General features: G+C 43.1%; 1 protein-coding gene across 5 annotated transcripts in view; it reads right to left on the bottom strand.

The window, feature by feature from the left end:
• Window positions 1-1,241: 1,241 nt before the first annotated feature.
• Window positions 1,242-22,070, bottom strand: part of eps8l2 (EPS8 signaling adaptor L2) — a 199,261-nt gene continuing 178,432 nt past the window's right edge. For all 5 annotated transcript variants that reach the window (XM_078220594.1, XM_078220593.1, XM_078220596.1 and 2 more), the window contains 6 exons: window positions 21,356-21,487; window positions 15,151-15,310; window positions 11,435-11,618; window positions 8,704-8,836; window positions 4,716-7,602; window positions 1,242-4,683 (listed from right to left, as the gene is read on the bottom strand). In XM_078220594.1, the coding sequence (XP_078076720.1) occupies window positions 7,531-7,602; window positions 8,704-8,836; window positions 11,435-11,618; window positions 15,151-15,310; window positions 21,356-21,487 (681 nt within the window). In that variant the 3' untranslated portion in view covers window positions 1,242-4,683; window positions 4,716-7,530. The remainder of the gene's footprint in view (window positions 4,684-4,715; window positions 7,603-8,703; window positions 8,837-11,434; window positions 11,619-15,150; window positions 15,311-21,355; window positions 21,488-22,070) is intronic.

The following is a 22,070-nucleotide window of genomic DNA, read 5'->3' as shown; positions in this document are numbered from 1 at the left end:
TTGCTGCCTCACAGCGCCAGGGACCTGTTCGATTGCGGCCTTGGGTGACTGTGTGGAGTTTGCACATTCTCCCCGTGTCTGCATGTGTTTCCTCCGGGTGTTCCAGTTTCCTCCCACAGTTCAAAAGACATGGTGGTAGGTGCATTGGCCATGTTAAATTCTCCCTCAGTGTACCCGAACAGGCGCCGGAGTGTGGTGACTAGGGGATTTTCACAGTAACTTCATTGCAATGTTAATGTAAGCCTACTTGTGACACTAATAAATCAATAATTAAATAAATCATGTTGTTGGGACAGGCGCACCCTGCCATCAACTTAGCTTTTTGAAGGTCGGGTACCATTTTTAAAGGCCGTCTCAGTCTACAAAAGTTCATATGGACCTTCACTATGGCACTACCCTGCCAGGATACTCACTGAACTTCTCTGGGAGACCCACCAGTCAGGTACATGCATTGGGAGAGCAGACATAATTAATGCTACCCTCATGCCGATCTGGGAGGTGGGATGGGGAATAATCCAGGCACAGATACCTGACAATCATTTATAAATGTATCGTAATGATGCACTTCCCGTTACATCATTGCTGGGTGGGGGGACAATTGCAGCGTGACATCCTGCAATTTGGGCCATTCCTGAGATTTTCTACTCCTGTCTCCAAACCTGAAAGGAAGGAAGCTGAAAATCCCGTCAAAGATCGAAAGGAGTAATTTGCAGGAACCGATTGAATTTTCAGATTTAAGATGTGCAGTAGTTTAACGTTTGTCATCACAGTTGGACATAGAAACCCTATAGTGCAGACGGAGGCCATTTGGCCCATCGAGTCTGCACCGACCACAATCCCACCCAGACCCTATCCTTGTAATACCACATATTTACCCTGCTAATCCCCTGAAAACTAGGGTCAATTTAGCATGGTTAATCAACCTAATCCGCACATCTTTGGACTGTGGGAGGAAACTGGAGCACCCGGAGGAAACCCACGCAGATATGGGGCGAATGTGCAAACTCCACACAGATGGTGATCCAAGGCCGGAATTGAACCTGGATTCCTGGCACTGTGAGGCAGCAATGCTAACCACTGTGCCACCGTGCTGCCCCATCATCAGCATAAACACAAAAAATGTTAACAATGTCGACTTGATGGCTCTGCGATAAACAAAATATTAATTTCAAAGAAAGTACAAAGTTATGACACTTCTTTTATTTATTCATTTTACAATAAAGATGTGTTTTCATAAAAAGAGTCGCAATGTTCTATAAATCAGCACTACTTAAAATAAAAACCCTCAATTCCTAGTTTTGAAAAAAAACAACTTGGTCTAACTATTGCCTAACCCTTTCCACTCCGACGTAACTTACAACTGAAAAACCGCACAGATCATTTTACACAAAGATAACTTTTATTTTTATTTCCTTTCCTGGACAATACATTTTGTACAAAGCACAGAACAATGCTTACCATAGAGGCTGTTTATAATGATGAATAAAAAGACAGAAAATTAAGCAATGGAATTTTGACATTAAAGTACACTAGATCAAAACCAGTCTTTATATCATTATAAGAGTTAAATGCATACATAGAAGAAACCAGTAAATCATGTGGAGCTCAGCTTTTCTTCAGCTTCAAGTTTGCAATTGAATTCTATCAGCTATTTCTCTGTTAACCACACATTGCCCATATTGCAATGAGCAGCAGACAGCCCATTCTTGATCAGACAACTGTTAATTAATCTGTGTACATTATGTAGTCTCTATTCAGATTTTTACACAGATGTGTGATGAATAATGAAGTTATAGGGCATGATAATTAGGACAAATGGCTTCCCATTGCCTTCGAGATTTCCTGAGTAAGACTTGGGCAAATCTCACTACATGTACTAAGTGCCAAAATTTGCAAGTATTATTATGACGTCACACTGCATCACGCAAATTGCTTGTGCTAGTACTAATATTCGGGAAACCTGTCAACAATAGTAATTACTGAGAATACTGGTGAGTGTGAGATCACCGACTTCTTTCTCATATATTCAAAAACTGCAAGAGAGGTGCCAGCCAAATCAATACAGACACATGGGAACACTACCACCTGCAAGCTCCCCTCCAAACCACACACCATCCTGGCTTAGAAATACGTCACCGTTCCTTCACAGTTGCTGGGTCAAAATCCTGGAATTTACTCTCCAACAACACTGTGGGTGTACCTACACTTCAGGGACTGCAGTAATTCAAGAAGGCAGCCCATCACCATCTTCTCAAGGGCAATTATGGATGGGCAATAAATGCTGGCGTAGCCACCAATGCCCACATCCCATAAATGAATAATTGAAACAAAAGACAGTGAGGAGTCATTTAGAAGGATGGGTAAAAAAATTAAGACTATACTCATGGAATTATCCCATATAGATTTCAGTTCTGATTAGATTCAAAATGAAATGAATACTATGGAACTGAAGTTTTAACAGAACCATTCTAATACTGGACATGAGGTGGGCAAGACTTGCTTCTGTCAGCAAGTGATGGCACCACAGACATTTACATTTGCCCCCCTGACAGAGAGATCTTCAGAATTCTAAATGCGTGCAAAATAGATTCCATGACTTCTGGCCTTAGGACTTTTTTTGGAGACAATGTTGGCAACAGAAACCATTGGTGTACCATCTCGCAGGATCTAACTGATAATCAGGTTTGCTTTCCTGAACAAACAGGGAGCTAGAATTGGCCTATGTGATACAATCCCCTTCCAGGGAGACAGTACATATCATCTTTCTAGCAAGCTCCTTCTATTTCTTGCGTATGTTAGTGTTAGGATAGAGGACCAGACCGCCTATGCAACTGTAGTCACAACACAATTGGGTGAAGACTCCTCCTGGGATAGAAGCCTTCTGATAAGAACTGCTTTATAGTCTCCAGGGGTCCTCATACCACTGCACAGACAAGCATCAGTGACATCCCTTAGGTAGCACCTTAGTGCAGCACACCAGGATAATTTTAGTAACAGCACAGCACTGTGAAGCAGGGGTGGGCAAAGTAGTGAATTGAAGCACTTGCTATAAATATAAATGTACAGTGTAAAACCACTTTGCGATACAAAGTTCAATGTTGTGAGATATGTCTGCTCAAGGGGGCAGTGTGGTCTGCATTTTGGTGGAAGTTAGTTTTCTTCTCATTTACTATAGCCTCATCAACTGTGCCTCTCATTTCCTTTTTATCTTGTATCTGTACTACTCGCACCATAAAGGCATATGGGAATAATCAGAATGAACACCGTGGTAAACCTTGCTTGACCAAAGGGTGGGAAGAAATAGAAGATTTTCCTGTTTCAATCTGCGGAATGCAACTTGCAGAATCTTCAGAAAAACAGATTTTTAAAAAAACTGCTCCATTTGAAGCTGACTTTCCATACAAGGTTTGTTGAAATCAAGCACATCCTGGTTTGAGTCAGGCAGGTAACATGTTCCTCTTCCTTACTGGCCAAACTCAAGTCAGGCGTCATTCTAGTGAAATGGACAGAATTTGGGGAGTTACAGCTTTGACCTTCACTATCCTCTCATTTGCACGCATGTACCATTCTGAACGTGGATACAAGTTGTACCAGCAGCTAGTTCCATTGGAACTTAATAAGCATATTCAGAACATTTCCCCAAACCAGAACTGTTAAACTCTTATCCGCAGTAAAATCTCATGTTTCGATGCTCCTGGTCCATCTCCCCATGTCCCAGTCAGTAAAAGTAAAACCAGCTGTGGCACCAAAAGATCCCAGATTTGATTTCCATTTTGTAATGAATTAGCTGAGGGTCGCAGTCACTGTGTTATCATTGTGTGTGTGTGCATGTAAACGCAGAGTGAGGACAGTATTGGGCTTAGCTATGAGGATTGTCCCCTTCTGGGCTGAGTTCCATTATAACAGGACTTATAACAGACCAAGGCCGATCGAATATCACAGCAGACACTGGCAGGATCCCTGTGAAGACACACTGTGAAGACAGTGCCCACCAGCGGAGAGGAGCAAATACTCCAGAGTTGCAGCATGAATGCATCTGCAGCATTTGAAGAGTGCAAAGGTAAAAGGGAACAGGAGTTCCCGAAAACCAATGAAGACGCAATCACCTAGACCTTGATAGGAATAAAGGTCCCCACAGGTAAGTAACCAAACTGAAGGCTTTTCCAAGGCCTTCTTCCTGTTAGGGAATCCAGGCCTATTACTGCCACCTACAGGGATCTATTGTCACCTGCAGACTGTGCAAGCAAGAGGGGAAGAAGTGGCAGCTGACGGAAGAGGGGGAGGGAGATCCTGGCCAGTGAAATGAGGTGGGCCTCACCCTGCCATTATCTGTCTTCTAATTTCAGCTTGACATTTGGGTGAGGGAACAGAAAGTAGCTGCTGTGTACTGAATGATAGTCCAGTAAAGCCTTCAAGTGAGGAGGGGCAAAATAGTGGGTGAATAGGATAATTCAAGAATAATACTGTTTTCATGTTCCACTAGATACTGTAGCACAGATTATTTGAAAGGTTATATATATTTGGTGGTTTATAATTAAGGTGAGAGGTTTTAGACCTGGAAATGAGAAGTAGTCCCATTGTCGCCCTGCATCATCTGCCAACCCTGCATGGTAAAACATTGTAGGGTAGAAAATGGAGTACAGCTTCCTCTGCAGTGCTCAAAGCATCGTGCCTGAACCTACTCTTAACAGTGTATTAACGTCAGCTTTTACAACATTACACTCTGAGTGAAAAGTCACAACCAGATTTGTACTGCTGTCTCACTTTCAAAGGGAATGGATTGGTCACTTCTCAAACTCATTCACTTATTATCCAATCAAACAATTTTGATTTCTGTTTGAACCTGGATCCTGAATGGCAAAAAATATGACCCTAAGATGTCGATGCTGAATTATTTGCTAATATTTGCAAACAGATGCAATTCTATCCGATTTAAGCACAGTCCCCGTGCCTGATGTTCATTTTAATTCAGATTCGCCTGTATACATTTTCATATTAAAATAATCTTTGGAACAGCATATTTTAGGATCCAATTCTCTTGCTACCAAATCTGCTTATGAGTACTGATGCTTCTTTCCATGAGTTTATCCCCATCAGCAGGATGTGAGTTACATACCAGTCCTGTATTAATACCTATTGCTTAGGGGCCCACAGTCAGTGCTGCATGATAATGTGCTGGACAAGGCCTCATGCTTGAGTGACTGTTGGATGTGGATCTGGTGTCAGTTTGATACCGGTGCCTGTTGGCTATGAATTCATGTTAATTTTACACGTATGCTTGTTGAATGTGGACCTTAGGTCAACTCTAAGAGTGGAATTTCCCACCTCGTTGGTGGTGGGGGCTTGGCCATAAAACGCGGCGAGCCATTCAAATGTCCAGTGACTGCAGTGGGACTAGAAAATACTGTCGGCAGGAAGAGCAGTAAGATTCCACCCTATGTTTGCATGTGAACTTGGATAGTGTGTCAGTCTGTGGGCAGCTTTTAGATGATGTACTTATGCAAATTCTATATGGCAGTTTGTTGGATGTGGATCCATTATCAATTATTGTAAGTGTGCCTGTTCAGATACATTGAGTTTATGGTAGCACTATAATTATATGAATACTAACCTCATGCCAATAATGGGTGTCTGTTGGGTGCTAACCTTGTGTGAGTATACTTTAGGTAGGATTTCCAAAGGCTGATAGGGTAGGACCAGAAATGGATGGGCTTGAATTTTGCATCGTAGGTTGGCATGCTAGCTTGCCAACCCTATCCTGCTGTCGAGCCATTTTTAAGAAGGTCTTGCCGGGGACAAGTCTACCTTCATAAGTGGTGCGTAGCCAATTGAGGAATTTAAAAGGCCTGTTGGCAGGTGAGGCCTCACACTGCGACCAAAACACGAACAATAAGAGGAAGCAGCCTCTAAGCAGGAGCCTTGGATATCATTAAATCCCACCAGGGAGATTCTCCTCCCGCCAGACATGGGCGTTGGATCAAAGCTACGACCACTGGCTGCCCAGTGGAGGGGTTATCTCCCCACGATCACAGCCTGGCAGCTGTGACCATTCTATATTATTTTTTTTTGCCTGCCACCATTTTAAGCACTTCCTCTATCTCTCTCTGTCTGAACAGACCACTTCCACCTCAGATAGTGTGGCAATCAATGTGCCATGGGCGGAGGGGCTCCTATTGGTTCTCCAGCTGCAAGGCGTCACCCACCATAGGGAGGTGGTGGCGTAGTGCTATTGTCAATGGACTAGTACTCTAGAGACCCAGGGGACCAGAGTTCAAATCCCACCATGGCAGATGGTGAAATCTGAATTCATTAAAAATCTGGAATTAAAAGTGCAATGGTGACCATGAAACCATTGTCAATTGTCATAAAAACCCATCTGGTTCACTAATGTCCTTTAGGGAAGGAAATTCGCCATCCTTACCTGGTCTGACTCCAGACCCACAGCAATGGTTGTCTCTTAAATGCCCTCAGGGATGGGCAATAAATACTGGCCCAGCCAGCGACGCCCACATTCCATGAATGAATCAAAAATAATCTAAATTGGATGCGAGTTAGCCCCTGGCCACTGACTGGCCAACTCTTCAAAAATCTTGTTGGGTGACTATTCCTGACAAATTGCAGGTGCGAAGCTACATGGTCCTGACCTTGGGCTTCCCACCCCAAATGGAAAGTCCTGCCCTTGTGTCCGTAATGTATGTCATCTATTGGATGTGATCTTATGCCAGTTATATATGGGTGCTGTTGGCTATGGGAAGATTAGCGCTATGTAAAAACACTACGATTTATGCTTGTTTAAAATGCCCAGTCAAGAATAATTCAGAATGGTAGGACCGTTGTTATTTGCGTAACTAACAGAAAGCTTATTTGACCCTATTTTGTGCAAGGCCTAAGCAGCAGAACTTATTTATTATTGCAACAATAAGTAATGAGATTCCTTAATCATATGAACAACATTATTACTAGAAATGACTGTTGCTGGGACAAATGTTTATAATTTTGTGTGATATTCCATCTGTATTTTAGTAGAGTTGCCAACCCATTTATTGTACTGTCTTCACTAAAAGAGCAGGCAAAGGAACATTGCATGATCACAGCCAGAATTTGTGCATTACTGTTGCCCATAGCAGTTTCTCAGATTATTTGTATAAATCAGGATTTGGTTGCAGGATTATCATTTTGCCATTCTACTAATATTTAACAAATTGCATTTATTCTGTGTTCACTTGGCTTCAGGTTTTGGCAACAATGCTCCACAACATTCACTACTGTAGCTACATGCATATATATGTAATATATATATATGTATTTTTCTATATGTATATTGTGTGTATAACAATACGTCATGCCAACTACAAGACTGAAAGCCATGCAGGTCCTAAATAGAAATTTTCTTTAGAAACAACAGGAGTAAAATCCACAAAACAATCAATAATTGTTATTAATTCTGTAAAAGAGACCCCACCCTTCCATTTATACATGTTGAATATATCTGTCTTATTGTCCAACCGCATAGCAAACTGCAGTGAAATTTTACTGATTGGAATCAATCCTCTCCTGTCTTCGTTTCATGATTTCTTCCAGCTCTGTATCACCTCGGTGTTTCTGTAAATTCATATATAAATAGAAGAAAATAAAGTTACCGAGTTCTCTCTTTTTTTAAAGCATAATTATTGTTTTGTGGGAGTACATAGCCTGGTATCGGGAGGATACAGAACTGGTTGGGTAATGCTTCTCACTGAGTCACATGTCCCTATCAGCTCTAGACCAGTTTGAATTCATCTGATAACTAGTGATAGAGCAGTTAGGAGCAAAAGTGACTTGAAAGGAATTATTACGCTTTGATTGAAATACCATAATCTGATAAGACACCAGCAGAGTCCAAGGATGGAAACTCTACTTCTGGGGATTTCCTTTCTCATTAATTGGGATGTGGGCTAGCTCATGTAATATCTTAATGATTGTGGCTGTAGGATTATAGACTGGTAAACTTTGTTAGATATCCATTATATCAATCACTGATTTAGATTTCAACCAGTAAATTATTCCCGGTGTCCATTATTCCATATATATCTATCTAATAGATAGTCCAAACATGTGCGGGCTCGGTGGATTGACCAGGTTAAATTGCCCCTTAGGGGAACTAGCTAGGGTAAATGCATGGGGTTATGGGGATAGGGCCTGGCTGGGATTGTGGTCAATGCAGACTCGATGGGCCGAGTGGCCTCCTCCTGCACTGTAGGATTCTATGATAAATTATTCAAGTACATTGTTGTTTGACGTAAAATTTGCCCTCTTTAAACACACTAGAAGTATTTGAACCAGTACCTCCAGCACCAAGAGGATTGGTGCCAGAAAATAATGTCCCAGGCAAAAACAAGGTGCAATCCAGCAGAGCCCCCAGTCCATTCTCAAAAATGCTTCTACTCCAGTACTTCCACTAATCTGGTGGAAAGGTGGAATAAAATTCCACCTTGTATATTTTTCGCTATATGTCAACTCTCTATTTACATGGGTAAGATGGGTATAGCGGGATATGGGCCAAATGCGGGCAATTGGGATTAGTTTAGGGGTTTAAAAAAAATGGCGGCATGGACAAGTTGGGCCGAAGGGCCTGTTTCCATGCTGTAAACCTCTATGACTCTAACTGAGTCGAGAAATATGAAAAGAATTGACATTAGTAGGGAGTACCACGTTATTACTTACATCTAGCTCTACTTTCTGTACTTGGATTAGACTGTACACACGAGCGCCTTCCTCTCCACACACCATCTTCAGTTCTTCTTTAGTAAGAGAAAATATCTGTGCTCCTGTCAGTATGCCCAGACCACTGACCGTCCTGTAAAAAAAAGAGTTCAGAATAAAGTTTTAAAGTTTAAAGTTTTTTAAAAAAGTTCATTTATTTATTAGTCACAAGTAGGCTTACATTAACGCTGCAATGAAGTTACTGTGAAAATCCCCTAGTCGCCATATTCCAGCGCCTGTTCAGGTACACTGAGGGAGAATTTAGCATGGCCAATCCACCTGAGGATCTGTATACACTTACTGTACATTGAAAAATCTGGGGCCAAGGCACACCAAGATCAAAAAAGAGACATCGCATTATATCACAAAAGCACTGAAGGTATCTATTTTCCTGAGGATGTGTGGGGAGATTACAGGGGTGGGGGGTGGGGGGGTGCAATATTCTCTTACCAAAATATTTTCAGTTTGATTTTGACAATTTATTCTGCATTTTGTTGCAACTTACAATCTATTGTAATTCTAACATTCAAGCCAAAATTATTTTTTCTGAAATCGTAACAAATATTTAAATAAAGCTGATACAACTGCACAAGCTCTAATTTATTTCACTGGGATTCAAAGTCCAGATATTCTGTGCCAACTTGTGAACTAAAACCAATCAGAGGTTCATCCTACAATCATAAGGCAAAGAGCAGGATTTGGGGTTTGGACTCGGAATGCAGACATCAGGGTCAACTTGGGATCACAACCCCACAGTGTACAGGAAACAGTCACTCAGCAGTGATTTTCCCCCAAACTGGCCAAGTAGTGGCCAGAAGGCAGGCTCGCTGGGCTCATGAAGCTGGAGGGCTTTTGGGAGGCCGTCCAGCTCAAAAGGAGTTGCAATTTGCAGTTCAGGTATTAAAGTTAAAAGAACAGCCCTCAGCAGCTGAGTCACCACTATAGATGCAAACCCCTCCACAGGGCACTGTGGTCAGGCAGGCAGGGAGTTACTCAAAAGTTATCTGGAGCTATGCCCCCCCCCCACCCTGGTTTGTTGCTGGGAGGTAGCATTCACGTAGCTGGACTGGTCGGCAACACCCTGGAAAACCCACAGGCCAACTGGAAAATACCATTTTTGTTTCATTCGTTCATGGGATGTGGGTCGTTGGCTATGCCAGCACTTATTGCTGACCCCTAATTGCCCTTAAGGAGGTGCTGGTGAGCAACCTTCTTGAACTGCTGCAAAAACACCCACAGTGGTGCTGGTGAGGGAGTTCCAGGATTTTGACCCCACGATGGTGAAGAAACAATCCTATATTTCCAAATAAGGACGATATGTGACTTGGAGGGGAACTTGGAGGGTGTTCCCATGCATCTCGTCTTTCTGGGTCGTAGATGTTGCAAGTCTGGAAAGTGCTGTCAAAGGAGCCTTGGTGAGTTGCTGCACTGTACCTTGGAGACATTGCTACCACTGTGCATCGGTGGTGGATGTTGCAAATGCTGAAGGTGATAGATAGCCAGTCAAACAAATTGTTTTGTCCTGGATGGTGTTGAGCATCGAGGGTTTTTGGAGTTGCACTCATCCGGGCAAGTGGAGAGTATTCTATCACTTGTGCCTTGTAGATGGCGGACAGGCTTTAGGGGATGAAGAGGCGAGTTACTTGCCACAGGATTTCTAGCCTTTCACCTGACCTGGTAGCCACTGTATTAATATGGCTAGTCCAGTTCAGTTTCTGGTCAATGGTAACCCCCAGGATTTTGATAGTGGGGGGTGGGGTAGGGGGGTGGTACAGAGATGGCAATGCCATTAAATGTCAAGAAGAGATGGTTAGATCCTCTCTTGTTGGAGATGGTTATTGTCCTGGCACTTCTGTGGCGTGAATGTTACTTGCCACTTGTCATCTCAAACTTGGATATTGTCCAGATCTTGCTGCATATGGTCGTGGCCACTTCAGTATCTGAGGAGTCATGAATGGTGCTGAACACTGCACACTGAAGATTGCATGATCTTCAGTGAACATTCTCACTTCTGACCTTATGAAGGAGGGAAGGTTAGTGACGAAATAGCTGAATATGGTTGGATCAACAATAGGTCATTTAATTCCTTTAATTGGCTGCCTACTGCTTCCAGATGGGTAGCACTGCCAATTCTTTTCTGCTTTCGAGAAAGTGGCCAAGGGTCGTGATGGTAAAGTAGTTCACTAGCTGGTGGTGGAATTCTCTCACCTCCCAGCTTCCATGCTTGGCTCGTCAGGGGGCAAAATGCTGCCAAAAGTTTGTTCCTTATCCTATCTGGCCTGTATCAAGCCCTCTGTCAGTTCCATCACAGGTTAAGGTTTACCTGGATTGAGGTAATGCTGATTTGACTATTTTGATGCAGTGAAGAAGGTTTATACTGCAAATATACAGTGCAGTCATTCAAAAAACCTAAAGTGTTCAATGATATGATTTTCTTTAAGAATAGACACAAGGAGCTAGATTTTGTTCTCTAAGGTGGGCCTGACCGATTATTTTCAATTTGGTATTTCCAAACTATTATTCACTTATTTATCAATGTCACTTCTCTTACTTCCTTGTGCAAGTTGAGTACATGGATGGGGTCGACTCACTCATGTGTGGAGGTTACTGCACAAAGGTAGTACAATTGGTCTTAGCCTGTCCATTTTGCATGTTTGTCTGTTATGTACAATCCTGTACAGCATTTACTTACGATTTGCTGAAGCTTTTTGCCTCTAACCAGGATCTGACATCCTCTGCGTTGGATTCATAACCTAGTGGTATTTGAATTGACGATTGCTTTGGGACCATGAAATTGCGTGAGGGCGGTTTTGTTTTGTTAGCAGTTATTAAATGTAGGAGCTCATCATTTACTTCATCCATCTGCGTCATTATATCTGTTTAAAAATATAAAACCAACACAATTACTTTTTCCTTAATGGATTTTCAAGCAGTAATTGTTTTTCCTGCATGAACTAAACCTCCTAAACCTGTTTAGAAGCTCTGCTATTCCCGGCTTTCCACTATTTCAAATATACTCAGATCTATATGATTTTGGTCTAAACTAGATTGCCTTGAACTTATAGGTATCAAACTCCATCTGCTGTAGATTTTCCACTCTGTTAATCTACTAATGTCTCTTTGACAAACAGGGTGAACTGGTGCTAAGGGGATCGAGTGGGAAATGGGAAAAACATTTTTTTTAAATTGGTGGGACATGGGCATCGCTGGCTGACCAGCATTTATTGCCCATCCCTACTTGCTCGAGGGCAGTTGAGACTCAACCAAATTGCTGTGGCTCTGGAGTCACATGTAGGCCAGACCGGGTAAGGATGGCAGATTTCCTTCCCTAAAAAGGACATTAGTGAGGCAGATGGGTTTTTCCAAAAATCGACATGGTCATCAGTAGATTCTTAATTCCAGGTAACTTTTCATTGAATTCAAATTCCACTATTTGCCGTAGCAGGATTCAAACCCTGATTCCCAGACCATTAGCTGACTATCTAGATCAATAGTCTAGCGATAATACCACTAGGCCATCACCTCCCCTATGATTACTTTACAATGTGATGGCATAGACTGGCTTCCTTTGATGCTGTTGAGACTCTATGATCTACAACCCATGAATAATGAATTCTGACAGCAGTGGCACATATATTTAGTTTTGTATAAACCACTGCCTCCTTATGTGTATTTGGTTTATTGAATTTAGAAACTTTAACAGAACATTTTGTAATTTTTGCTTCACTCATCACTGATCTCATGTGATTTACTAATGAAATGATACAGACTGACATCATGACAAAGACCAAAAGATTCGAAATCATTGAACAACAAAGGATTTTGGCTGAGACTGCGATGACACAAAGCCTCCTTTTTCCTCTCAAAGGATCTCTTTTGGGCAAATCCTGCAGTTGAATCCTTGGGCCCATAGAAACATTATTTTCCCAGCCAATTTTCTTTCCTCTTTCTGCCTTTGGGCACTGTCTCCCCCGCCGGAGTACAATTTCCTTGAGCACTGGTGATTCTTGCATAAGTGACCATATGATCCCCGACAGTGAGTGTTGGTTGGTTATTCAACTGCAGGGAGCATCATACCTGAGCAGTGCAGAGACAGGGTGGAAACACGTAGGGGGCAGGATACAGGCACAGAGGGAGTGTAAGAATGGAAGAGTAACAGGGGAGAATAGTCCAGCAGTATGGCAGGGATCGATGTTCTGAAGTTTGCTGCAATATTTGCTGCAAAAACGATTAGATATTAAAATTGGTGAGCAAAATAATTGAAGAGTAGATTTTTGAGCTTTGCACTTCCAATAGAGAACCTTGAAAGTTGGTAGCATATCTTAGAAATTCAGACCAGTGCAGTGCATAATTTTCCAGCCATTAAGTTTTAAATTTGTGTTGCAGCAAATATTGCGGCAAACTTCAGAACGTCAATCGCTGCCATGCTGCTACAGTATTCTTCCCTGTTACTCCTCTATTCCTACACTCCCTCTGTGCCTGTATCCTACCCCCTATGTGTTTCCATTTTACATAATTGCTTGCAGAGGCCAAGCCTCCCTGACTGTAATTGAATTCCTACAGTGCAGACATGAAATGCCCCTATTATTCTCCATTTTGTATGTTAACAATTTCCGGCTTTAATAAGAAGTTGAGAAGGAATGTAGGAACAGGAGTTGGTCAAACAGCTCCTCGAGAGCCTGTTTCGCTATTCAGCGAAATATATATATACACTGCGGCCCATGCGTTACAAGAAGTTGGTGTGCAGGTACAGCAAGTGATTAGGAATGGAATGTTGACATTTATTTGCAAAGGGAATGGTATATAAAAGTAGGGAAGTTTTGCTGCAGCTGTCAAGGACCTTGGTTTGACCCCATTTGGAGTACTGTGTACAGTTTTGGTCTTCTTATTTGAAAGAAAATATAATTAGCAATACAGAGTAGGTTCACTCAACTAATTCCTAGGATGAGGGGCTTATCCTATGAAGAAAGGTTGAACAGGTTGGGCTTATACCCATTGGAGTTTTGAAGAATGAGAGGTGATCTTGTTGAAATATTTAAGATCTTGAGGGGACTTTGTATAGTGGGTACTGAGAGGAGGTTTCCACTCATGGGGTAGGCACAGTAAGTAGTCTCACAACACCAGGTTAAAGTCCAACTGGTTTATTTGGTAGCACGAGCTTTCGGAGCTCGTGCCACCTTCATCAGGGGAGTGGGGTAGACTAGAGTTAGGAGACACAGTCAAAGAGAACTTCCTTTTAAGATTGAGATGAGGAGAAATGTTTTCTCTCGGAGGTTGTTAGCTTGTGGAATCCTCTCTATCAGAAAACAATGGAAGCAGGGTCATTGAATTTATTCAAGGCAGAGTTACAGATTTTTGATAGAATTAAGAGTTATGGGGGGCACATAACAAAGTGGAATTGAGACCACAACTAGATCAGCCATGATCTCATTGAATTATGAGGCAGGTTTGAAGGGCCGCATGGCCTACTCCTATTCCTAAATCCTACATTTCTATGTTAATCGATGTTGTGTCGCCTTTCTGCTCCCAACATACATTTCAGTGACAACACAATAGCTATTCTAATAATGTTGTATTATAATTATCAAGACTTATTTCTGGGAGGTAATTAAGTACTCAGCCTCAAATTGTTATTTAGCACATTCTAATCATCTGTTGCAAAGTGGTCCTGGGCTCAGACAGACTTTCTTATCTCAATTTTGTGGCTGTGAAGATTAAAAGTAAATCTCACAGGTGTAATAGCCACAGTGAATTCAAGAAAAAAGTGCCCTCTTTCATTATTGAACTACATGGCCTACCATGAAACTACCACCTTGGCATCTAAACCACTCTCACCATTTACTGGCAGTGGACCAAAAGCAGCACACACCCAGAATATCAGCCTTGCTACATTCAAGTATTACCAAGGTCACAGGCAAAGTAAGTTCCTCTGTTAAAGAGGAATTCATTGTATTGGGGCGGCATGGCGGCACAGTGGTTAGCACTGCTGCCTCACAGTGCTAGGGACCCGGGTTCAATTCTGGCCTGGGTCACTGTCTGTTTGGAGTTTCCACATTCTCCCCGTGTCTGTGTGGGTTTCTTCTGGGTGCTCCAGTTTCCTCCCACACTCCAAAGATGTGCGGTTTAGGTTGATTGGCCATGCTAAATTGAACCCTAGTGTCAGGGAAATTAGCATGGTAAATATGTGGGGTTACGGGAATAGGGCCTGGGTGGGATTGTGGTCAGTGCAGACTTGATGGGCTGAATGGCCTCCTTCTGCACTGCAGGGATTCTATGATTATATGAGACCTTCCTCTTTTCTAGCTCCTTTAATTGGAGTGAGCTGTTTCACACTAATTACATGAGGACATGGTTTCCCAATAAATTTACATTAAATGCAGTTTGGTTGATCCATTTTTGTTTACTTACGGTCCTTATCCCTCGCGTAGGGCCTGTTTGCTGGTCCTGGTAGCTCGTAGCTTCCATGTCTCACATGACCAGGGCCAGTAAATGGTCCAGGTGAAGTGTAACCGGAGATATTAGGTCCTGTCCCTCTCGGACTCAGCTCTCCCTTGTACCGTTGACCACCCTAAAGGAAAATTGTGATGAAACATTAGTTTCTTATTATGAACTATCTGAAGTATCAATCTTTGCCATAAATTGAGGTGCCAGAATGACAGGTTGCCAAATACAGGATTTTTCCGTGCTATCACAATTCATGAACTTAAGAAAGCATGAAACAAAGGATATCAGACCCAATTTCTCAAATTCCCTTTATAATTTATTTTACCATGTGTTATGGTCAGGAGGGGGCTTCATTTAAATAGCCTTGATTTCTCCTCTCGCTAACCGTCCGTAACCAGAAAGATGCTTTTCATTTGCTTCACCCTTTATCAGCAGTGATGTACTTCCCAATCCTTAAGTTTTGCTGTGATCCAATTTCTATTAATAATCCCACAGGGAAAATTTGTGATAGGATGAACTCAAAGGGTTAGTTTATTTGCTCACACTCAAATCACCGGGCCGGGGGTGGGGGGGGGGGCGTTAGTTGCTACACAACCCCTTGCGCACTCATACAGTAAAAGAGGGACAAAAGAAAGATTTACAAGGCAAAGACCATGGAGAAAAAATGTTTCATGGTGGTTCCATGGTCGACAGTCAAAGTACAACGAAGTATTCCTTCGTGAACGTTGACAAGTTGAAAACCGATGCTGTATAATTCATTTTTCCAATGGAGTTGACTTCACACAATGTAATAGCCACACAGAAATAAATCTGTTTTATAGGCTGAAACAGTGTAGATGAGGTATTCAATCTGGGTAGAGCCCCTTTTTTTGTGAGGCTGCTTGTAAAGGGTAAAACAGCAGACTGAGATTGCAACATAGCAAGGCAGTATTAAATCTATCCCTTGTCTGGGTCCCCAGTACGGTTAATTGACTCAACCATTTAGAATTGAAAGGAAGGTCACGGGTTCCTTTGTCCTGGCAGACAAATAGAACCCAGTTGGCCATCCTGCTTTATAAAATGCAGATGGCTTTTGTGTAGTCCTTTTCTGAATTTGGTCGGTGCATCCCATCCCGTGTTGTGAATGTCTCTTCAGAGATAATGAGGCACAAGTTTCTTTAAAACTCCCTTTGTTCAGGAGTCATAGATTCAACCATGGCAGTCCCCTGCTTCATTTTCCCTTTTGCGGCTTAAACCAAGGTTAGTGCAGCAACAAGGACACTGTCCTATTGAGATGTGGATTGGGTAGGTTGATTTGGGAAGGTTCCAAAATTTGTCTTTTGGGGAAATTTGTCTACTGAGGGCTAGAGTTCTGAATTTCCTCTGTTGGGGATTAGCCATACGCAAGGCCATTGGTTTCAGAACTGCCTGTCTAACACCAAAGTAAGTGTCCTCTAAAGGGTGGTGAGTGTTTTACAGGGTGGTTAGCATTCAGTGGATGAGTGATGCTCTGGGCTATCCACAGGGGCATGCTGGACATCTCACTGAGTGCGTCAGGTCTTATGCTCATAGGACTGAGTGGCTCTAGTCCAGCTTAACTCCCTCCTATCCCCTCAACCTGTGGGTTGAGCTGTCCAGAGACTGTGGTTAGAATAGAATCCCTGCAGTGCAGAAAGAAGCCATTTGGCCCATCGCATCTGCACCGACTCTCCAACAGAGTATCCTAACCATGCCCTCTTCCCTGCTCTATCCTTGTAACTCCACACACATTTATCATGGCTAATCCATCTAACCTACCCATCTTTGGACTGATTAGGCCAATTGTCAGCAGATTGGGGTGTTTTAAAGGGACTTTGGCCCCTTTAGGGGATTCCAGTTCAGTGTCCTGCTGGGGTGCTAACACAACTGGAGAGATCCAGCTTCTGCTGCTAGGGTGCTTTGGATTGGCATGGCCACAGGCAGGTAGTCTGTTCCTGAACTTGGGGCCAGCCTTTCTGGGCTTACATGACAGGAAGACTGCCTTCTGGAAGGGACCTCTCCCTCATCCATACTGGATAGGGTTACATAACTATAGTCAGGGGGAGGGGGGGACGGGGGGTGTTGTTGCAGGTCATTTGAAATGCAGGGGGAAATCCCTTCCTGGATGCCTCGAGTTTCAGCCTTAAGGTGAGTGGACATGGGCTCCAATCTGGTTGGAATCCCGCTGCTGGTTAGTTGGGAAATAGGCTCCATATCTTCCAGAATACTTGTGCTCTGGTGGATGGCCCGCTCTTGCAGTGCCTCCTGGTGGTTTTTCAACTAGGCAAGGCATCACCCCCTTTCTTTCAGGGCAAATTGGGAACTTTGCTGGTCCTCATTTAAGAGGGGTTCAGACTAATCAATGACTTCCTAGCTGGGACCTTTGGCTCGGGAGTGGTGCTCTCTAATTTGCTCCATCTACCCTGGAAACTCCTCTTGCCCCCTGGTGGCAGCTTCCAACTGTCTGGTCTCTCTTCCTTCCAGCTGCTAGTGGCATTTTCAATTTTCAGAGCTGGAATTCTCTATCCCTTTCCTGTTCTCTTGCTCTCTCTCTTTTCCTTTCTCTTTCCAGATCTCCCCTCTCTTTCCCTCTCCTGAAATTCTGGCTGTATTCAGAATTTTTCCTGTTTGATTTTGGCCAGAGGAAGGGATACGGTGTTATGGTGGAGCTCTACATCAAACTACCCTATTGGTAACGTGCGATCCAAATGCTCTACCAACAATTGGATGAGTTCACTTCTCTTCACTTTAGTGGGCAATTTTAACTGGATCTCCCTACCTGCAGCTTTCAGTTGTTCTGTGTTAAGGTCCACTGAAGTTTCACCATTCAAATGCCCTCATTTAATCCACATCTGAGCATCAGAAGTTGCTACTTTCTTAGTGTTAGGGAAAAGAAATTTGCTGTGATAAGCTAATGTCTTTTAGAATTCATTCCAGCCACCGTATTTTTCAGTTTTGGCTTCCAACTGACTTTTTAATCAGATTTGGCTTGTCTTAATTTGGATCTTGGTCGAATTCAAATAGGTGATGCTGGATTTGAGCTCTCAGTTTCTGTTACAGACAGAAGGGGGTTAATTTAAACAGCCCTGTTTCTCCTGCCTGTAAACAGAAGGGTGCTTTTGAATTTGTTTCCCCCTTTATAAGAGGCATCTTATTTCCCCATTCCTCAGTTTTGGTGTAAAGTCATTTCTACTAACCTCACAGCAAATTGGTGAGAGGATGAACTCAAAGGCTGGAATTTTCCGACTGTTCATGCCAATGGGATTTTCCCATCCTGCTGAAGTGAACAGAGATTTGGCTTGACACCAAATTCTCCGTCTTGGCTGCAGTGGGAGCGTAGCGTGAACGGGCAATAAGATCGCACCCATTGGGTTGGTTTATTAGCCCACACTCAAAATCAGGAAGGGGTTCACATAGCCCCCTGTGCACTCTTACAGTAAGAGAGGGATAGAGAGAGGCAAGATTTGCATGTAAAGACCATAGAGAAAAGAATGATTGTTTCTCATGGGTCCACAATCCAGAATCAAAGTCCAATGAGGTATTCCTTCATGGAGGTTAGTGAGCTGAAAACTAATGTGCCATATAATTCACATTTGTTGTTGACTTCACAGGGTGAGACAGCCACCCAGAGATGAATCAGTCTTGTCGATGACGTTCCAGCAGAAAATATGTGTAGGTGGGGCCAAGTATTCAATCTGAGCAGAATCCCTTTTCTGTGAGGCTGCTTGTAGATGGGAAAATGGCAGACTGAGACTGCAGTATAGCAAGGCAGTATAACAGGTTCCACCAGGTAAAGGTTCATGTCACCTGACTCCCACCCCACTGCATCGTCTTCGATAAGGGATGTGTATTCCAACTCTGGATGCCCAAGATGGCCGTGGATGTCGTCTATATGGATTTCAGTAAGGCATTTGACAAAGTCCCACATGGCAGGTTGGTTAAGAAGGTTAAGGCTCATGGGATACAAGGAGAAGTGGCTCGATGGGTGGAGAACTGGCTTGGCCATAGAAGACAGAGGGTAGTGGTCGAAGGGTCTTTTTCCGGCTGGAGGTCTGTGACCAGTGGTGTTCCGCAGGGCTCTGTACTAGGACCTCTGCTATTTGTGATATATATAAATGATTTGGAAGAAGGTGTAACTGGTGTAATCAGCAAGTTTGCGGATGACACGAAGATGGCTGGAATTGCGGATAGCGAAGAGCATTGTCGGGCAATACAGCAGGATATAGATAGGCTGGAAAATTGGGCGGAGAGGTGGCAGATGGAATTTAATCCGGATAAATGCGAAGTGATGCATTTTGGAAGAAATAATGTAGGGAGGAGTTATACAATAAATGGCAGAGTCATCAGGAGTATAGAAACACAGAGGGACCTAGGTGTGCAAGTCCACAAATCCTTGAAGGTGGCAACACAGGTGGAGAAGGTGGTGAAGAAGGCATATGGTATGCTTGCCCTTATAGGACGGGGTATAGAGTATAAAAGCTGGAGTCTGATGATGCAGCTGTATAGAACGCTGGTTAGGCCACATTTGGAGTACTGCGTCCAGTTCTGGATGCCGCACTACCAGAAGGACGTGGAGGCATTGGAGAGAGTGCAGAGAAGGTTTACCAGGATGTTGCCTGGTATGGAGGGTCTTAGCTATGAGGAGAGATTGGGTAGACTGGGGTTGTTCTCCTTGGAAAGACGGAGAATGAGGGGAGATCTAATAGAGGTATACAAGATTATGAAGGGTATAGATAGGGTGAACAGTGGGAAGCTTTTTCCCAGGTCGGAGGTGACGATCACGAGGGGTCACGGGCTCAAGCTGAAAGGGGCGAAGTATAACTCAGACATCAGAGGGACGTTTTTTACACAGAGGGTGGTGGGGGCCTGGAATGCGCTGCCAAGTAGGGTGGTGGAGGCAGGCACGCTGACATCGTTTAAGACGTACCTGGATAGTCACATGAGCAGCCTGGGAATGGAGGGATACAAACGATTGGTCTAGTTGGACCAAGGAGCGGCACAGGCTTGGAGGGCCGAAGGGCCTGTTTCCTGTGCTGTACTGTTCTTTGTTCTTTGTTCTTTGTCTCAACCGTTTAGAATTGAAAGGAAGGTTGTGTTTTTCTTTGTCCTAGTGACAAATAAAATCCAGTTGGCCAGCCAAGCTTATAAAATGCAGATGACCTTTGTATATAGTCCCCTTTGAATTTGGTCTGTGCAGCCCACATTGTATCATTAACATCTCTTCAGAGATAATGAGGTATACGTTTCTTCGAAACTGCCAAAAAGCTCCTTTTGTTCAGCGGCTACAGATAGACATTGATTCAGCCACTTTAAGAGGTCTTTGTTTCTTTATCTAGGTTTTATGGGCAGCATGGTGGCACAGTGGTTAGCACTGTTGCCTCATAGTGCCAGGACCCAGGTTAGATTCCCGGCTTGGGCCGTTGTCTGTGCAGAATCTGCACGTTCTCCCCATGTCTGTGTGGGTTTCCTCTGGGTGCTCCGGTTTCCTCCCACAGTCCAAAAGATGTGCTGGTTCGGTGCATTGGCTATGCTAAATTCTCCCTGTATACCCGAACAGGTGCCGGAGTGTGGCGACTAGGGGATTTTCACAGTAACTTCATTGCAATGTTAATGTAAGACTACTTGGAACACTGATAAATAAATTTTAAACTTTTAAAACTTTAAATGAAGATATATTATATATATATATATATTATATAATATATGTGTTCTATAAAAAATATACAAGGCAAGGTCTTAATCCCCTCATTCACCTCCCAAGGATATCTTAAATGAAAAGTGACCCCATCTAAATTTAACATTCCACAAGTACTGGGGGCACAACAAAATGAGTAGGCACATACTCATTAGATAATTGCCATGACACTTCTTAATGCTACCGCCAGTCTCTGGGAGAGTTTCAAGAATAGGCTTTATCTCAGAAAAATCTTGTACCTTTTAGGGGGATGCTTGGAAGAAATATAAAACATATTAGTCTTTGAAATTACTCATTGAGCTCTAAACTAATCACATGAAGCTAATAATCCATTTAACATTACAGTTTCCATTATTCAGTATTGATTTCGCAGACGGATATAGAAGGGGATCTACTTATCACAGCAGCATAGGCAACAATGAACAGCCTTAAGCACATTCAGCATTTTGAGTAATGATCTTGTGCAGTATCACTTACCTGGTTGTAAGGGTGATCAGAATGACCAGGGATAGCATCAACGTTTACAACACTGAGCATATTAAACGGGACATAGCCAACCTCTCCAAATTTGCTCTTCAGCTTCCACCACTGCTTGTTATCTTCCAACACCTGCAGGGAGAGAGTCAGGAGTTTAGATTGTGAAAGAGTTAAGAACCGACAGGGTTTTTTGTTGACTGATCCGGTGTCTAGCCTGAATCTCCCCAGAATCTACTTTTTTATGCTAACTGCAAGTGGGAACTTCCTGTTAAGGAAACTGGGAAATGATTGCTGCTCCAGCAATGGATTGAAATCATAGAATCATAAAAACCCTACAGTGCAGAAGGAGGCCATTCGGCCCATCGAGTCTGCACCGACCACAATCCCACCCAGGCCCTACCCCCACATATTTTACCCGCTAATCCCTCTAACCTACACATCCCAGGACTCTAAGGGGCAATTTTTTAACCTGGCCAATCAACCTAACCCGCACATCTTTGGACTGTGGGAGGAAACCGGAGCACCCGGAGGAAACCCACGCAAACCCACGATTGCATCCAGTTTATTGAAATGGACAGCAATGACAGGTAAAACAAAAATTGTTGTTGGTTCTGACAAGCTGGCAGCATTCTAATGATCAGAACAAATTAACGGATGGTTTCTCCATTAATTCAGTTTGCTGGTTTGACCCATTTAAGTTATTAAATGTTTTACG

Source organism: Mustelus asterias, chromosome 9, assembly GCF_964213995.1.
Source record: "Mustelus asterias chromosome 9, sMusAst1.hap1.1, whole genome shotgun sequence".
In the NCBI taxonomy this organism is placed as follows: Eukaryota; Metazoa; Chordata; class Chondrichthyes; order Carcharhiniformes; family Triakidae; genus Mustelus; species Mustelus asterias.
Note: the sequence above shows the minus strand (reverse complement) of the source record. Positions and strands in the feature narration are given on the sequence as shown.